The 19,563-nt window shown below is 38.8% G+C and overlaps 1 protein-coding gene across 4 annotated transcripts in view; it reads left to right on the top strand.

Moving 5' to 3' along the window:
* The window catches only part of CEP85L (centrosomal protein 85 like), a 136,305-nt gene that overhangs the window by 103,164 nt on the left and 13,578 nt on the right, over nucleotides 1-19,563 (top strand). For all 4 annotated transcript variants that reach the window (XM_063389883.1, XM_063389882.1, XM_063389884.1 and 1 more), the window contains 3 exons: nucleotides 5,471-5,592; nucleotides 16,411-16,528; nucleotides 18,531-18,707. In XM_063389883.1, the coding sequence (XP_063245953.1) occupies nucleotides 5,471-5,592; nucleotides 16,411-16,528; nucleotides 18,531-18,707 (417 nt within the window). The remainder of the gene's footprint in view (nucleotides 1-5,470; nucleotides 5,593-16,410; nucleotides 16,529-18,530; nucleotides 18,708-19,563) is intronic.

The raw sequence follows: 19,563 nt of genomic DNA, 5'->3' as shown, positions 1-19,563 counted from the left end.
AGTCCTGATGTGTCATCAAGTAAGGACTGGCTTGCCCATTAATTCCTAAACTTCATCCAGTGCAGATTCTAAAATCTTAAAATTTGGATCTTCTCTCAGTTGTTTGTGATATGCTTTTGCTACTTTACTCCATCTTGTTGGTTGGTTTGATTGATTGTTTTTGTTGTTGTTGTTTACTGGGTTTTGTTTGTTTGTTTCCTCCTGATACTCTTATCCCAGATTGCCATATCTCAATTTTCATTCCATCAACCTTAGTTTACATGGACTCAACCTAGGAAACAAGGTATTTGATGTCTGATTTCATGTCTCTTCAGCCTTTCTGATATTTAGCTCTTTATCATAAATCACTCTCTCTAAGTGTTTTAGCCATGAAAGTTTCTCTTCTTTGGACATGTTTTACTGTCCCAATTACTTTCTGGTTTCTCACGTTGTACTACCAGACATACTCTTGAACTGGGTGTATGCCAGAGGACACAGCTTTATCCTTTCCCTCACCCCCTTTTTCTGTAACTTGACCTCCCATATACAGGCAACCCTGACTTGCATTAAGCTGATTTTCAGACAGGTTAAATTTTCAACTCCTGTCAAGTGTATTTTCCCTGTTAGTTGTGGTCTGTCTTATATTAACTACTTTGCAGGCTCCATGTCTATATATATAAAGTGTGTGTTTGAGATTTTTTTCCAAGCCTTATTGATTTTTATTTTGCTGTTGGCAGTGCTAACCTCTCTACAATACACCTGTATTTCTGAGTACCTCACCACTTGATGGTGTTTCAATTTTGATTTTAATGATGTTTTCCACATTAAAGAAATTCCCCAAAGAACACCACATATACCATGGCTGGAATAAAAGTGCAAGGGCATGATTAAATATTCTTTCCTCCGTGACTGCTGGAAATTTGTGAAAGCAGAGGCAAAATGTGATACAGCCTAGGTGTTGCTGCCAAGAATTGTAGTGATTATATCCTGCTGAGCAGAAACACTGTCTTCCCTAAAAGGCAAAGATGGAGCTGAGTAGAGCAGTGGGTAGATGGTGTTGAGATACAGATACTACAAATTAGGAATTCTTGTCTGTAGGCTTTTTTCTACCCAGCTCAGAATGTGTTACAGTGTGGAGGATTGAGCTTTGTGGCTGTGTTTCTGCAAGGCACAGTCTTTCAATTAGGCCTTAAAATTAGGGCCTTGTTCAATGGTTGCAGCCTTCTATAGCTTTTCCTGCATGAGAGCCACCATCCCTGTCATGTTTCACCTGCAAAAGGATGAACCCTCTTTTGAGATTGTCTAAATTATGGGAGCTGTTCTGAGCTGAAACCCTCCTGATGTTAGGAAGAAATCTGTGCAGGGAGGAAGGGATGGGTAAATTGTTTTTCCGTACCCAGGGTGGGGAGCAGTTCCAGAGCTCCTCAGTGGCTGCTGCTCTGCCTGTGCAGATTTAAACCTTTTCCTGTGGTGACCCACAGGCAGGAAGCATCTCAATGGGAGTGCATTTGGGCTTGCTGCTGCCACAGCCACCTCTTTTTTCTCCCAAATTATCCATCTAGTGATATCCATGAGGCACAGCCTGAGGGCTCACCCATATTTGTATCCTCAACTGTCAGTACAAAAAGGAATCCTTAGCTCCTGCTAACAGTGTATTGATTCTTTACCTTGGATTAAATATGGATGGATGCAAGGACTTCTCTTTCTGTTGAGCAATACCTGTATAATGCAGCAAGAGAAGAATGATCCCTGTGGACAGGAGTTTATGATAGTGCAGGGCAGTGTAAGCAGTTGTCCAGAAGGGATCATTCACCTGGCATAGTTCTTGGTGCTCTGCTAGTTGTTAGTAATGGACTGTGAAAATTCACAGTTGAAGTATGGACAGCACTAAATTATTTAAGCTGCAACTTCCATGAAAAAACCCTTTCAAATCCATTGGGGGTTTTTGGAGTTTGAGTTTTTGTTTGGGTTGGTTGGTTTATGTGTTTGTTTTTGAGATTAATTATTATATTGGCATTTTTAGACTTCACCTTTACTTCGTGATGTAGTAAATGACATCATTTGACATGATACAGCATGTAACACATGGAATGCTGGGCTGTGTGCTGAGACATTGATCTGCTTCAGAAACTGTGGGCATGTTTAAGAAGATAATTTTAATTAGCACGATTAAAAACCCAGCCATATTTGACCTAAGTTGTCTAGATGTTGTTACACTCTGTCTACAGAAAAATTGTTTTTCCATTGATAATAAGCGTGAAACTATCAGTCAGCAATGTCTGTTTCAGCAGTATTTGCATCTAGGCTAGTATAGCAAAGATTTCTCATTTTATTTTTTTTTACCCCAGCAGCTGACTTTGCCTCAGCAGTGACTTGAAGGTTTGCCAAGCCTTTGTCACCAAACAAGCTAGTGAGGACCTTTGGATGTCCATGTGCAAATGATACTGTTCTAACTGAACACATGTTGTCAGGACAAGGCTGATACTCTCAGAAGAGGTGCCAGGTGACAAAAATAGTTGTATTTTGTAGGACAGATAGAAAAGAATGCTGTGTCTTTCCAGATGGTATTTTGTTTTGTAGTTGTGGATGATTCAAGTTAAGGGCTTGGAGTTGTGGATGGCTTTCTAAATGTGACTCCTGGAAGTGTATCTGGTCTCACTATTTGGTTTGATATCCTTAGGAGACAAGATACTCACTCGTAAGCAGACTGCCTGTGTGTTTCCACACAATTCAAAGCAGCTAGAAAGCTGTTTGTAGTAGTCAACACCATGTGCTCATAAATGAGTGAAGTGTCTTGTTATTTTGGGAAGTGCTAAGAAGTATTTTTAGAATATTTTTTTTAATAGATGAAATGTGGTATCAGAATCAAACATTTTTGTTTCTTTTTTCAGAGGAAAAAATTGAAGCACACAATTATAATACAAAGTAATATTTTATTTGTTGTTACCTATTTGTAAACAGCATGTATATAGTCCATAGGATTGGGTATATTCCAAAGTTAAGGCATCTCAGTGAGTCATCTATGGAGACCTTATGTTTTAGATTTAATAAAAACCCCATACTAACACACTATAGTTGGCATATAATTCAGAAAATATTACTCTGTTCTTAACATGGCAAAAGTCATTGCATTGGTTTTCAGCAGCTACAATATTTGACTTGTGTAATTACTTACTGTACCAATTTTGAAGGGGTTTTCTCCAGCTTCAATGCAGATTATTGTTTGCAGAGGTGCTAGATGGAAATAAGGGATTTGCATTGAAGAATTCTCCTAGAGAGACTACCAGTGACTTCCAGGTCTTCACTTAACATAGGTTCATATTTAAATTGTTGTCTTTAATCTCTTCATTTTTATAGTTCAGTCTTATAGACAAAATTCATCATGCTCAATAAATTGATTTGAATATACAGCTTTATAAAGCCATATATTTCCTATTTATCATATCAAATGCTTGTGAGTTTTGAGTAGAGAAAGAAATTCTGGCTCTGGAAAGTAAAGATCTAATCCCAGCTGCAGTAAGGACTGTTTCTTTCTTCTTTTTTGACTGTAGTGTAATGGTGCTCAGTTGGATGTAGGAAAGCATTCATCAGCACTGTAGTGGGAAAAGCAAAGGAAAAAAGTTCATAGCACAAAGTCCAGTGATAGTTCCTGATGTTGTCACTTTGTAGTGCATGACATGGCATGGGTCACTAGGAGGGACTTTCACTGGGATAGGTTTGTGCTGGTGCCTCTCAATCCAGCCAGTCATGTGTATAACTAATACAAACCAGTATGTGACAATCCCAAGGCATTCTGTAAGAACCAAGGATGACTTTGAAGTGATGTGGTCTGGATGGAGCAACCCAGGCAAAATAAACTTTAGATTCCTTAAGCCGTAAAGACTCTACATATGTGTTACTTACAGGAAGAATCATGACTAGGTTTCTTTCCTGAGTTTTGTTAGACCACTGCCCAAACCAAAAAGAAAAAAAAAAATCACCAGTTTAGATTTTGTTTTTAACTGGCATGCAGCATTTAATGTGTAGAGCTGTTGATGGTTTTTGGTGGGTTTTTTTAAAATAATTTGTATAATAATAATAATCTCACTATTGAAGCTATTCAGTTTGTTAAGCAAAAGAAATATTCCTTAAAGCAGATAAATTGGATGTGAGGGGATGGGGGTTAAGGTGGGGCGTAGCAGTCTTGAAAGATTTTTAGGAGCAGTATGTCTTGTCATCTTATCTGGTTTTAGGTTACAATTAAAAGAGAATAAATGTGCAGAAATACATCAGTGGGCAAGCTAGGGTTTGAACTGAACTAGAGTGAATGGGAAGAAATACTTTTTAAAGTTACAGAAGAGATTATAGTTGTGAGGAATTGGCTCCTGGCTTTAGTACCTCATGGTATTGAGGTTTAAACAATGAATTCTTTCCATTCAGTGTTATAATTCACAGTAAAACTTTGACCAGAAGCATGGAGCGCTTGGAAATTGTTCAACTTACTTTAATTGTTGATCATATGTCTTGGTCTTAATACAGTTTGTTGTAATTTCAGATGAAATTTAAAACATTGTGGAGCTATAAAAGAAAAAATAGCCTAAAGTCTTTTTTTTTTTAATGGCCACGTTTTAACTTTTTTCCTTCTGCTCTTTTTCAAAAATATAGAAAGACAGCATTGTCCAGAATGCCTCTCAGATTATAAAAAGATTAATCTTTTTTCAGTGATTCAAAAAAACTGGTGAAAGATTAAACGGTACTTCACGGCAGCTGATGCTGGGATCCCTGTGTTTGATCTCAGAAGCTCTAGTTTAAACCTTCCCTTATGTGAATTCCTGATGCAAATATTTGTAATAAATGCTTGCTTGATTAAATGTCCCAATTTTTTCACTTTTCTAAACCATGATGTTGTTGCTTCATACTCAGTGCAGTTGTTGCCCTCAGTTTGTTGCAAGACATGAAGCCTGGCTTTTGAAAAATTAATAGAAAGCCTGGAACCTGTTACTTGTGAAAGTTTTATTTTACAATTTAGCCAGAATTATATTCCCATATTCTGTATTTTAAGTGCACACATATCAAGGGAAATTTCTCTTTCTCTGTACACCCACATTACAGGTGGGAATTGAACAGGGCAGTGGCAACTGTTACCTGCAGCTACCAGTGGGTCTGAGGTTACCAGCCCCTGTTGCTTGAAGTGCTACAAGGATGGCAGCAGGATATTTTGTGGTCTTCCTGTTGATGATGTAGTTAATTCTAAATGAGCTTTTCATTCCAAACTGCATTCAGAGCTATGAATTGTTTAGTAGAGAAATGATAAAATCAGTCATACTGGGCTGAAATTTGTTTCCAGAAACTTGTTTATAAATCCATTGTTGTATACAAAGCAACTCTGAATTAAACTGAGAAACAGTCCTTAGGTTTCTGTAAGAGTAAACCACGTTGTAAATGGCATAATATGTAAGACATTATTTTCTTTCACTGTTTTGGGGGCTAATCCTACAATTATTTTATGCAGGTTTCACCTGGAACATCACGTTCAAGTTACCCAGCTACCAGCTATCAGGACTCCAGCAACTGGGAATCTCTAATGAAAATTAAAGAAGGGCTGCTAAGACAGAAGGAGTTTGTGATTGATAGGTAAGTAGTGCAGTGCCATGCAGTGCCAGCTGCATTCATTGGATCAGATGAAGTAAAAGCTGGGTTTCAGGAGAGCTACTTAGTCAGTAAAGTTCTTGGGTTTCAGTCTAGCCACTATTTAGCCACAGATACGTAGGATATGTAGGGTTGTATGTATGTCCTATGATCTGTATGTCCTACAGATATGTAGGAGCTGCTAGGAGAGAAGACTGGCGGCTGGCCTAAAGTCTTACACAAAGTTGGAAATGTATTTAGGAGGTTTAATGCCTCTGGAGTGGAAAAGGGACAGTGAGCCCAACAGCCACTTCTGCTGTCAGGTTCCCCTCTTATCTTCTTACCAGGCTGCAGGTTTGTATGGGACATCTTTCTGCTTTGTGAGGTCTTGGAAGTGAATTGCAAGATGAAAATTTGTCAGCTGCATTGGACTGATTTTCTTTTCCATCACAAGTACAGAAATGCAATATATTTGAAGCCAGATGATAAAGCTTTGAGAAACTGGCCTTTATAATAATATTCAGCAGTAAAATCCTATTCAAAGCCTCATACAAATTGTTCCGATAATAAAATATTAAATCAATAAATCCAGAATCTTTATGTCACTAAATATATAACCTCTTATTAAAATTGCTGTCAAACTGAATGGGCCTGAATAGCAGTCACTGCTGTTAAGTTTCTAGTACCAGGAGAATTGTGCTTGTGCAAGAACTGTTCATTCCTCTATTACAACAGAATGAGGAATTGCGGTGATTGAAGGTGTTCCTGTCCCTTAGCACTCTGGCCAGTACCTGTAGTGGCATTTCAGCAATGGAAGTTGACACTGGGTTCCCTGGCTTGATGTAGGATGTTAGTGTGTATTTACCTGCTGCTGCAGCAAAGATGGGATGCAGTTAGGAATGGAGGGATGGGCTCATCATCCCACTCTGCCAGCCCTCCTGCGGAGATAGTGATTTCCCAAGGGAGTAAGAAGCTAAAATGGAAATGTTTTTAGCTATTGGTTACATCTCCTCTCAGAGGCTTTTGATCAGCTGCTTAAAGGCCTTCTAAATTATAGTGGGTTTTTTTCAGGCTTGCTATGTCAGTAGTAATGCTGCAGTAGCTGCAGCCCACCTCCCGGGCCCAAGCTGTCAGCAGTGTTTGTGAGTACATTGCTCAGGGGTGGTCTTCAGTGCCTCTGCTGAGCTTATCATCCTGTGCCCTCTACATGAAGGCTTGTTATACCCTGAAAATCCAGTTGATGTTGCTCTTCTCACTCTGAAAGTGTTTGCAGTCAAGGGAGAAGTTTCTGAAGTCACTGTTTGTAACCTGGCTGCCTGCTGATGTTTCTTGGTACTGTCCATGTGGAGGAAGAAGAGCTATTTCTTGATACCCAGTAATGGTGTGCTGGTTCATTTTTTTGTACAAGTAATTTGTTTTGTGTGACTTACTAATAATGAATACAGTTCCTTCAGGATTTCTCACCACTTGTCAGTTTAGATAATTTCATTCAGCTGAAAAGGCAAAATACATTTTGGAAACTATTGAAATGGAACAGACCACTTAGTGATGTTACATATTCAAGTAGATAGTTGGTGTTAATGTTGTAATTTGTAATAATGCAGTGTAACAGTACATCACAGAACAGGCTCTTTGAATATTGAATTTCCATTTGAGCAAAATACTTGCCTGAAAAGGTATTTTAAAATGAAATGGATGCACTGATGGCTTTGTATTTTTAAGATTAGTACAAATCGATGTTGCATATTTACGAAGTTTTTACAACAGATTGTTTAATTTTTTTAAGAAGAGGTAGTGCTTTCTGTGATAAAATACTTTTGGTTTCATTCATGAAGAAAATGGTACATTTGTGCTGTGCAAAAACCTTGAAATAGAACTCCATTGAAAAGCACTAGTACTACATTTCTTATTAGATAGGGTGGTAATAAGGCTTAAGTGTGAAAACTACCTTTCTTCAAGGCACAAAGCAGCACTTAGTGAAAATAGGCTTCTACCTATATCTAACACCTGGGAACACAAGGCCTTCTTGCACTGAGCTTCAGAATGGTGTTTGGGAGTAAACCTAAGTATTCCAACTCTTGGTCTTCCTGAGCTTAATTTAAACTTCTTCTCAGAGTTTGATTTTTTTGGGGAATAGTGACCTAAAATTAAAAACATAAAGTTTGCTAAAGTGTAGTTAATTCAACATGGTGGTAGTTAAATTCCATACTTTATGCTTTGAGGAAACAGAGAAGAAAGAAATTTGTTGACTGAGGTCAGGTAGGAGGTGTTTGCTGAGAGGACCCTTTGTACATGTGGTTTTCATGGAGTTTTAACAGGCGTAGTCTCCCTAGGTCGTGTGCTGGATTTACAAACTGCTAGTTGAGGGGACAGAAGCTCAGCAGAGATGTGTTAACCTTCTGCTGCCTGGTGGCCAGAGGAGCAGGACAGCAGCTGGCACAGTGCTCCAGGCCCAGCTGTTTGCTGCAGGCAAGTACAAGGAACAGCTGGAAGAAAAGAGGAACACCCCTCCCTCTTGCCCTTGTCACCCTTTCACCCACAGCGTCATTAACCATTTTTTTAAGGTTAAACACTCTTTTATTGGGAGTTGTAATGGTGTCCCACTTATAGAGAAAGTGTAGGAGATTAACATCACACATCTTGTTCTTCACAACAGTGCTTCAGTGTGTTGATAAGTAGGAAATGGATGCTCTGTACAGGATAATATCTTTAGGCTGCTGTACCTTATTAAAAAAGGAGGAGGAGCAGAAGAAAGAAAGTGAAACATGCTGCCTGCTTCCCTTCTTTCCACACAAAGATAAAAGGGCAAAAAAAAAATTCAGCCCTTCCAGATTAGATTATCAAATTTTCTTGTTTTGCATTGGAAATCTACCAGATAGGAATAGTTGCAAGTAAGTTTCAAATAGTTATAAAAACAATTCAAGCAGTAATGCTTAACAGCATGAATCATATTTGGATACTTTGGTGTGTCACTAGAAATGCAGGCATTTTTAAGTTTTTAAAATTCCAAACAGTCTCTTGAGCCTGAGAATAGAACAAGTACCTTGATTTTGATCTGTATGCTGTGTTGAACAGCAGATTTGGTAATAGATAAATTAAGTTGATGTATTTTGTGTAGTCTGTTCAGCATTTATTTAAGTAGTACACAGCATAATGGGTAAAAAGTGATTTTGGTTTGCTTTTTAAAACTATTTGAGGAGTCACTGCTGATTTAATCAGTAGAAACCTGAAATGGTTTTAAGTCTATTCTTAAGAAAATGAGGGCAAGACTCTACTTTCAGGAAGTGAAAACATGGTGCAAGAAAGCAAGCCTGCTCTGTGTGTGTGTACCAGAACACAGAGGCACTTCTTAAAGGCGTGTCTTGAGTTTTTTCCCATAAGAACTGTTCTACAGGCCATGAATGAGGACTTAAGGATTTAGTCTCTATGAGGAAATCTGCTGCTGCAACACATGCTACTATAATGTCTGTCACCTACTGTATGAAATAATTGGATTGTATCATTGTCTTATTTCTCTGGCAGCTTAGTATGTAACACTGCTTTATATTTAGCACCAGAGGGAGCCAGCTGTGTTTGTATTGTTTTAGAAAATGACAGCGTCACATTTTAACTCTTCATGTTGTTCCTCTGTTCAGTACATTAACACCACTGAAACTGCAGTGTTTGGTGCAGTGCTGAATGTCTCTTGAGGCTGACCTGCCACTGTAGCTGTCTCTAGTGTGGTCCTGTCAGAGTTTGTGTGGCAGGGGCTGCATGTAGTAGGTATGTGAATAAATGCCAAATATCTGGACATATGACACAAGCTGCTGAGAATAACACTGTGCATGCAGTGTTCTCTTGCAGACAGCATAAGAGCATTTGAACAGCTTTTTAAGGAAAGGTAGATTTGGAAGTACAATTTTAGTGAATAGCTGTTACCCCTCAGAGTGTAACAAGAAATACATTCTTAAAACAGTTGCTAAATCATTAACTTTTAAATCCATATCTGAATTAGGATTATGTTTTCACTGAGACAAGAGAAGTAGATTTTTTTTCTTTGCTTTGTATCAAATTGTCCTGACTTCAGCAGATGACATGAAAGTGTATGTGCTCTCATAGTGCTCATTTTAATGCTAGTATAAAGCTGTAATTCTTTTCATTTCGGTTGCCATGTTAAGATATGCAGCATTAGCATATCCACTTGAGTGATAATTTGATGCCATTTTTGAGGAACCTGAAGCTTTGTACCGCCCATGTGGTGGGTGCACAATGTGAGTGAGTGAGTGTGTATAACAGGGAGTCCTGGCCAGGGAGTGGGGCTGCGAGGAACCTTCTCAGAGTGCTTTGCTGTGTAAATTACACTCTGCTTCCAGTAAAAGTGTGAAAAAAATGCCTTTATCTTTTTCCAGTATCACCAATCACCCGGGTAACTTGTAGATGAGACTTCGGTACGTCTTGATCTGGTAAATGTTCAGGAAGGTTTTGTGACAGAGTAATTATTTTAACTGTTTTTAAGGTCACTTTGTTAGATGTGAATGCTAGTAACATTGATGAAATTAGTTTTCACCTAATAACATAAATCTTGGCAATGATGAAAGGATGTAGGGCTGGAAAGGACCTATTTAATACTACTGCCAGGCCTTGGGGAAGGCAAGCAGTAGTGCTGTCACTAGATGCTTACACTATTGGTATCTGCAATACCAGGTGTTCTACAACCTTTCTGGATTGGGCAGTTCGGTGATTAATTAGCTCAAATGTTAGAAAATTTTTCCTGATATGACTTATTCTTCCCTCCTAGGTAATGTTTTCTAGGTGTCAAGTAGGTTTTTGTTACTCTTTGAGATCTCTCCAGCTGATGGGCACATCTTCCCTGAGGTGTCCAAGCCAGCCATCAAGGCCTCCCTCAGGCTGAGCATTTGTCTCTCACTGACCATGGCTGTGTGGTGTTTGCTTTTTGCAGGACAGCACTGGGGGATGTTGGTCAGCTGCAGTCCTAGATACTTCTCTGTGGAACTGGTGCTGAACCATTTTAGATTCTGTAGATTTAAATATGTTTTAGAAGGTTCTAGTATTTGGCAGAACTGCAGGAGGAGGTGCAAGAGTTGCTTTGTGTTTCTCCTGTTGGGAGACTGCAGAAGTTGAAGAGCTCCCACCTGGGAGGGAGAGTGCAGTCCTCTCTCTGAGGAGACATTTGTGTCTGTCCCCCTTTTTCCTCATGCCCTTGATTAAGTAGCCCAAGGCTTTTGAGAAAGTAGAGTTGCTGTCCGTGCTCTTGTCTGCGTTGCTCTAGCACTAGCTCACCTCCTGTGGGTCAGGCAAGCTTTTCAAACTTTATGCAATTCAGAAAAGTCATTCAAAAATACCTCAGAGAACCAATCTGTCCAGATCAGAGATCATGTCTTGACTGCCAAAGGCAGTGTTCCCGTTTTCCCTTTAAGGTAAGTTCTGCTGTGACTGGAAGAAAGGTTCACTTGGAACAGTAACACAAAAAAAGGAGACTTTATTGCATGGGAAATTTGAGATCTTTTTTCATGAGCTTTGCTGATGTTGGAGTTCTTTGGCATTATCTTCTGAATTCCGGAAAACATATTCATGTTGTTTTTAGGACTTTGTGTACTAAAGATCTCTTTCCCTATCAGTCCTCTGCACGTTTGGACTTCTGGTCCCAAGAGATCATGCCTCTGAAACAAAGGGACATAAAAATTTGTATCCAGCGTCTTAAGCAACAAAACAAAGCAGTGTACCTCCAGCTGCAGTATGGAATAAATTCTATTTGCAATACAGAGGGATCCATGTTGTATTTTACTTTGTATGCTGATTCTGAAGAAATCTGCTCAGACATTTTCACCGAAACCAGCAAATTGTTTTAGCTTGTGACTTTCGAAGGTAAGCTTCAATTGCCATTTGTTTTCTTCACAAGTTACTAGTGTCCCTTCTGTAATGGAGGAAGCTCTGTTCTAAAGCCCCCAAATTGTTTGAAGATACTGGTATGTACCTTCACTTGGAGTGTGGCACTTAGATTTAGGCTAATTTAAAAATTAGGAATAATTTAGAAGTTGGGGGTTGAAATGTTTCTCTGGCAGATGTGGGTTTCTAAAGGCTCTTTCATGTTAGAGTAAGGAAGGGGTAAGATTGGCTTATGGAGAATGGGTGAGCTAGTCCCAGATTCAAGAAATATGGTTTATTTCCGTGTATAAGTGTCTGTATGAGTATCTGTCCACACTTGTCCTGTGTGAATGTGAGAAAACTATGAGAATGTCAGTTGTGCTATACAAGTATTTTTGAGACTTAAGGAGAAGCAGTTTGTATATTAAGCAATTTGGTAATGCTGGTCTCTGAAGAGAGTCCAGGCTTGTGCACACTGAGCTGAGTGCTGTTCTCTGCTATCCCACATCCTCTCTGCTGACTTGAATTTTCAAAGGGGATTGTTTGAGCTAGAGGACAGAACTGCAATTGAATCAAAATAGAGACCTCCCCCTCTTTCCCTTAAATACTTCATTGTTATGGTTCTACCTTTTTGCTCGTTTCAATAGGTTCAGCTAGGGTCAAGTAGCATCAGAAGTTTTCCTCTGAATTCTAGACAGTTTTGTAAGTAGAGTCACAGGATGGGGGGGATTACTAATGGAAGTGTCTGTGGCAGGCAGAAAGAGAAGGAATACTACTGTCCTTAAATGCCAAGGAAATAGTTACACAGAATCAGCATCTTTGGTAGCCTGCTCTCTAGTGTTAGGATTTCGTGTAGGAGTGGTAGCTGGTAATTCTGGGAAAGGCGAGAGAATGGTACAATCTGCCATGTCATGGCAGGTTTGTAACTTTTCTTTCCTAACAAAGTGTCATTGATCTGAAGTAGTGAAACATGGCTGAAGCCTTGAGATTTTGTTTACAAAAATAAAGAATGTTCAAGGTAGTGGAAGAACAGGAAGCAAAATACATGTTTATAAGACCTTGAAGTAAGCCAAAGTCATTACTTTGTGAAATGCTAGGGCTTTCCTAATCTAGCTAGAATGTATAATAGCTAACATGTGGGGACTGGGATGTATAAGTTGATACAGGAGGCAATAGAGCAGCACATAGCCACCACTTTAGTCTTGTATGTTGGATAACCCTTCCTTCAGTTCTTCAGTTACTTCTGCTCAGCTCCCTCAGAATGTACCCGGGAGCAGCACAGGGAGGATTTGATCTCAGCTTATTTGTATATGGCTGGAGGTTCAAAAAAGAGGGTGAAAAGGCATAGTCCAGTGTGCCAGTGGAATTAAAAAAAAAAAAAAAAAAAAAAAAAAAAGATGATGAAAATATAGCAAGCAGGTAACTTCTGAAGGAAAAAGAAATTCTGAAGGAACTAAGTCATTATACCTGAAGAAAAATTATGTCTTCAGTGCAGAACTCTTCTGTGTAGCAGGCAGTCTTTTCCTACCTTGAGAGGAGTTTAGATCCTCTTTTTGTCTGTTTGTTTCTGAACTGCCACCTCCAGTTTCTGGAAATAATATTACACCTTGAGGGATAGCTGGAAAGATTTGTGTCAAAAGTGTTTGTGAAAACCATGTTATTAGTCTCATGTTTGTACTAACTGATTAGATAGAATATTTTAGTTTATGCATCTTTTAATGCCATTTCCTTCTGGAAGATCAGTTTAAATAAGGAACACTGAAATGTTCTTTCCAAAAGAATGGTTTTTTCCTTGCCTTTTCTGATTTCATTTTTTAATTTTTATTTATTTTTCTTTTTAAACAAAATTCTCAGCTCTGAGTCCCTTTGGTTGGTTGATGACTTTGGATCAGGGTATTGCCTTCTCTTCTCTTCTGCTTTAGTCTGAGTGCAAGGGGAAGGGCTGTGTCAAGACAGACACTTCAATTAAAACAGTGGATTTTGCATTTGAACAAAGGGGCTGAATAAAACCATGTGAAAAGTGCCATGACACACACACAGTACACCACTAATTCTTCCTTTGCTGTCAATGTAAAATTGTAACACTCACTCATGGGGAAAAAAATAAGGACGTTGTGAAGGAAAGCTGTTTCCTTGGTACCTGGGTACAGTACTTCCTCTGAACCCAGATGTGTGAGTGGGGTCTGGTTTCTGTGCACTGAAGGCTGGATTCCTGTCAGATTCCCCATGCCCTGAGCTCAGGCCACAGCATGTGCCTACTTGCACTCAGATGGCTTCTGGAAGTACTAAAGGTTGAGGAGCTTGACAGAAACTTGGAGGCAGCTAAATGCTAAAGGCTGATTGTATTTTGTTTTGGTTTTTTAAAGTGCTGGGCTGAGATGGGTAATAGGGAGGCTTCTGGGGACAGTGTTCCCACTGAAATAGGCAGCCTGTGTTTTCGAGAGCAGCTGAACTTTCTGAATTCCCTTTAAATAAGGCTCAGAGTCCTTGGTTGTGCAGCAAAATGTTTGTTTCTGGGTGCCAGGAGGTTAATGTTGTTTTCATAGAGGCAGTTATGTAAAGGAATTGTGGGGTCTACACAGCCTTAAAACATTTCTGCAGTGTGTTTTGTTGGCAAGGTTATATAATGATTGAGAGTTTCATGGTTTGCAGAGTGAAAAGAAGCAAGTTATTTAAACTCTGTATTCTGTCTCATCTCGGATTAACTTGTCTCACCTTTTTTCCAATAGGGATTTGGTTGGGTAGGGAAAGGATTATGAAAGGGAATATGGTAATGTAGTTCAAACTACACTGGTAGATCAAAAATATTTTAAAACATATTCTCCAGGCTGTAGTATTCAGACTCTTGAAATCCTGCCTGGGAAGGAAAGCACTGCTAAATTACTATCAGCCATAAACAGAAAATCATATAGTGCTTTCAAGGGATATCTGATAAATGGATAAATAATTTTAAAACATGTAGGTAATTTTAAAACAATGAAATTTCAATAGATCTGTCTAGGAAGTAATAAGGTGATAAAAAATGAAAATTTGCTTCAGTTCGTAGGTTTGGATAACTCATACTAAATAATTTTTTTTCTCTGTGACCAGACATGCACAGAAGTCATCAAGAGTTCATATTTCCTCATATGATTATACAAAATCTTAGTCTTTTGTAAGGTCTCTTATGAGAGAGACTTACCTATCTTCCAAAACAGGTTGGAAACTTTTTGTTTGTAGTGCCATCTTACAGATGGCAACCAGAATTGTACACAGTCTTTTGGTGTCACATACTCCTTTTGTATTTGTACAAGCTTGTTCAATCTAGATATTAGAGGGAGCAGGGAAGCCTCAAAATCACCTGTGCTGATACAAAATATTTTAAGGTTTTCCATGGAATCACATAAATACATTTGCTTGCTCTCCCCTTATTCATTCATGTTGAATAAGTTGTTCTAAGGTACCAACAAATGACAGCTTACATATACTGGTTTTCTATTCATTGCTGTTGTTTACAGATATAAAAATAGGGAAACAGAAAAAAACCACGTTCTCATCATGTCTTCTTTGACACATCTAGCTGAGACGTGTAACTTCTACTATATTCAATATTTTTAAAATATGATATTCCTCTTGTACTCCAAATAATAGAGGTACAGTTGGCTGATGACTAGCTAGAAGAATGTGACTAGCTAAAATGGTCCCTTCAACTGGGTTTTGGCATCCTATTAAAATTTGCAGTTGGCATCTTTTCAACTAATACATATTTCATGTTAGTTTATAGCTTATATAATGCATATTTTGTGTACACATGCTAATGTTTCCAAGATGCTCTTTCTAAACACAAGCCTTCCAAATTTTTAAAAAATTAACAGGTTTTACTGTTTTTCTGTATACTTTGCAGGATTTGCTTTTTCAGTGTGTGCACAGACAGGCTTTTTGCCTTGAAGTTAACCTGTATTTGCTGTTTATCTCCTCTTAAGATTGGGTTCAGTCACCTGGGTTCAGTGTCATTGTTTCAGAAAAGCCAGTCATGCTCCATGCTTAGAGGTGAAACTGAGAAAAAATTTTCATGCTTGCATGCAAGTATATCCTAGGATAGAAAGGAAGAAAAAGTGAAAATTAACAGAGTGCACAAAATTGGTGTTAAGTTTGTTGAGCAGGTCTCTGTGTGTTTCTGTGAGTGCTGAGAGCTCCACTCTGGGGTCAGGTTTTGAGGTGCCTGTTGCTCCATGGAGAGCTACTGCACACTTCATGGGGCTGTGACTTGGGCTGGGGCGGAGACCTGGCAGGTGTTTGCCCTGCAGTCCTGCCTAGTTCAAATGCAGTCATGATTTAAACACTGATGCATTTTGTGTTATAATTAAATAATGATACAATGCTGATGCTGTTTCTGCTGTACACTGGCCAAGCAGTTGGTGCATGGTACTTGTTTTAGCACACAGTGCAGTATTTTACCCCGGGGAAAGGTACATCTTGTGTAAAGTAGTTGATTGAGAAAGCCTTAAGCAAAGGAAAAAGCAAGACCCTGCAGGGAGGCTGTGCTGATTATCTTATGTAATGGCCTTTTCTTCTTAAGTTCTTTCTGTTCCCCTTGATTTGTAAATCTCTTCAGCTTTTGTCAGAAGTCAGCTCTGGTAAAGAAAGGGGCCAAGCAGGAGAAGTCCAAGTGAAATGAAGGTGCCATTTTTGTTTGGTTTTGTTTGCTTTTTGTATACTTTTCCCTGCTTATACTTCCAACCCCAGCAGCAAATGGCAACAGAAGCCTCCCTCAACCCACACAAAATTGATAGAGTTTTCAAATCGTATTTCTTCACTTGCAGGCTGGCTGCAGTGGGAAAAAGGCCACAGCTAGTGTAGAGCCAGGATAGCTGAATACCATTGTAAATGTATTCTTCAGTATAAGTCTTAAAATCTCTGTTTTTCTAATCTCTGTTCCATTCTTCTTTTTTTTTTCCAAATTAAATTTGTGTATTACAGGCAAAATCAGCAAATTAACAATTTACATCAGAAGATAAGGGAGAATGAAATACGAGCTCAACATGCAAGACTGAGCCATCTTGTGAGTTGTGAAGAGCCATACCTGACTAACTTACAGGTAGGATAAATACTTCTCTTTCAGCAAAGCTTTCCACTGCCCAGTAATGGCATCTGAAAGCATGTTCATCATTTTCTGCAAGACCTTTTGTGATTATTGATGGCTGTGTAACTGCATTGCTGGGAATTGTGTAGAGAAGGCCTTCTAAGTGTTGTAGTTTACCTTATATTAGCAGAAATCTAAGTTTCATTAAAATCTTGTACATACTTAAAGTCAGATAAAAGTGAGATAGCAATGAGGGATTGTGACACTCTAAGAATAAGAGTTTAACAGCATGCATGTATGGTAGTCCTACAGTTAGATAGTAGAAGAAGAAATAGTTTGATAGAAGAGTATCTGAAAATAACTAATGAGAGGTTTTCTGAAGAGGAGGAGGTACTGCCCTCCTGTTGGATGGTTAGATTTTATGAGTAGAGTAGATGGAGGAGATATGAGAAGGTAAACAGAGTGGAATACCTTTTGACAAGACACCTGAAAAGGATATGGGCTAGTACTCCTAGGGAGCGCTTAGTCTGAAAGGGAATGTCTGGTGGTACTTTCAGTACACTTGCCCTAAGTTTCATCTACCTACACAAGCACAAGTATCAAGTAGCATAAGGATGAGGTAGCAAAGGTTCACCAGGAAATGCAGACCAGAATGAGGGCTGTGGCTGCTTACATCATACAAATTCCATCTCCAGGCCTTGGCATAGCTAAAAGACAATGCAGCAAGGCATTGTTAAAGCCATGTATGCAGAGAGAAAGCTTTTCTCTCTCTCTTTTGTTATGTTATCTTTTTCTGTCACAAACACTACACTAGGATCTCAGCTAGAGTACTTCAACATGACATTATTTGTGTACTTGCAATAACACAGCTGTATATCAGGTGAGACTGTGGTTTGTGTGACAGCAGAGAAATCCAAATGGAGCCTCAGCTGAAGTTAGGTATACAGAGACTTTTTGAGACATCTAGGAATGTCTAGGCTTTTGTTGCTTCCAAATCTTCTTTAACAAAATACTTTAAAATCTGTCTAGGTTTAGAATTTTTATTTTGGGAGGGGGAGGCAGGAGAGAAGATGCAAACAAAACACCCAGATAATCAAACAAAGGAAACAATATTGCAGAAACTGAAATTTTAGTGTACATATCTTAGTATGTTATGCTGCAAATAAAGCAGCAGGAACATTCCTCTTCCATAATTTAAAGAAACTTGAAATATAATGTGTTTGGGTTTCTACTTGCCTTCTATAAGACAAATTTATACAAGCAAATCTAATTTAATGAAGGTTTTAACCTCTTAATACTTTGCTGAAGGAATATCACTAGTTAAAGGAATTACACAGACAGTATTTTTAAAGGTAACCAATTTATGTTACTAAAAGAATCTTGAAATTGAAAGCCTAATGGGATGCATCTCCTTTTTCATCCCACATGCGGCCAACTTCCATTTGGTGCTTGTCTGTCTCTGGGCAGTAGAAATGGAAGTTTTAGTATACAGAACAAAAGATACGACTTCTGCCTTGTGACCGTAGCTCTGGTCTGAGCTTGTTCCTGTACCATTCTCACCCCAGGAGTGGTAGCTCTAAGCTTTGACTGGTACTGATGTTCTGCTTTTGGAGGGTCTTGACATTGAAGTGTCTCTTACTTCAGTATATTCATTGCAATTTTAAAGTGTTTTTCTTCCCAGGAGATGGTATGATAATGCAGTGGTAGTGATTTGCTTTCAGTGCTTTTTATCTGCCTTTATAGGGATTTATTTTGGGATCACACATCTTGCATAAATCTGAGGGGGCAAGTGGCCACACAATGCTCTTGTGCATTTGTTATGAGTGTAAAGGTGTCCAGCTTCTTTGTCTTTTTGCTTCTTTTTACATGCTGTTGCCACGTATTTCAATGTTTGAAAAATCAAACCCCACCCTTCCTGACAGTTAAAAAAAAATGCAGGGCTGTTTTCTCCTCTGCAGTTGAAGTGCAGAGTTGTGTGTGTGTTCATTTGTGTGATTATTTCATTTCTTTTCATAAGCAACCACAGTATGAGAGCACACCACTGCAACCTCACATTTCAGAAAGATCAGCATCCCACCTTGAGGAGCTTGAGCGAAAGATTGCAGCAGCTGAGAACAAGGAATTGCAACTCAGTGAAATTGTGAAACAACTCTCAAACAAATCTAGTGAGGAGAAAAAGAAGATGGAGGAGAAAGTAAGTGTTTTTCGTGTTCCACAATTCCTTTTGTCACTGTTGCAGCTGTGTGTGTTTGCTAGAAAGGAACTCGGTGTATGGGTGTCTGAGTTATTGTCAAAAGGTCCCTAAACTATCCATGATAGAAAGGGAAGATTAATGGATTCAGGTGTTGGTAATGGATAAATCTGGACTTGCAAAGAATATATCCTAGAAAATGATACTAGATAAAATGGTAATCCTGGTAACAGTTTTAATCAGGTATCAGTTAAGCTTTGAGGGAAAAACAAAAAGCTGCTCATTCTTGTAGCTTGTAGTGTTTATTACAGTAAATAAAAGTATCACTTAAAACAGAGATTGTGAAAATTAAATCCTTATTTTTGGTATGGTTTGTAAATGTGGCCCTCAAGCTTTGAGATGTACTTTCCAGCCTGCATGTGCCCATTTAGCATGAGTGATTCTCTTGTAGCTTTCTTAGAATGTGTGGAGTGGACTTTTAGTCTGAGACAAAGATAGCTGTGTTCTTGGAACTCTTTCAACAAAGGCTTTCTTTGCAGGCTTAAGGAGTTCCCAGGGGTGGTTTTGAATGTATTCACAGCCTTCCTTTATTGCAAGCAGGAATGTGCCACTGACCAAGGGGTTCCTAATTAATGTTTTAGGGGTACATTGTCAGTTTTACCTCATCTTCTTTAATTACTGGGCTTCATTTATATTATATCAGGTTCGATGGATACATGCAGTGTGGTACAGTGAAATGTCAGGTGGGAAGACAAAGAAGAATGCATAATTCATCTCAAAATTCTGCCTTACCATTTCCTGTGAACCTTCAGTATGCTTTTCACTGAGGCAGGAAGGGCAGAAATTGGATACTGCTGCT

This window comes from Prinia subflava, chromosome 2 (genome assembly GCF_021018805.1).
Source record: "Prinia subflava isolate CZ2003 ecotype Zambia chromosome 2, Cam_Psub_1.2, whole genome shotgun sequence".
Taxonomy (NCBI): Eukaryota; Metazoa; Chordata; class Aves; order Passeriformes; family Cisticolidae; genus Prinia; species Prinia subflava.
This window is presented reverse-complemented; position numbering and strand designations above follow the sequence as displayed.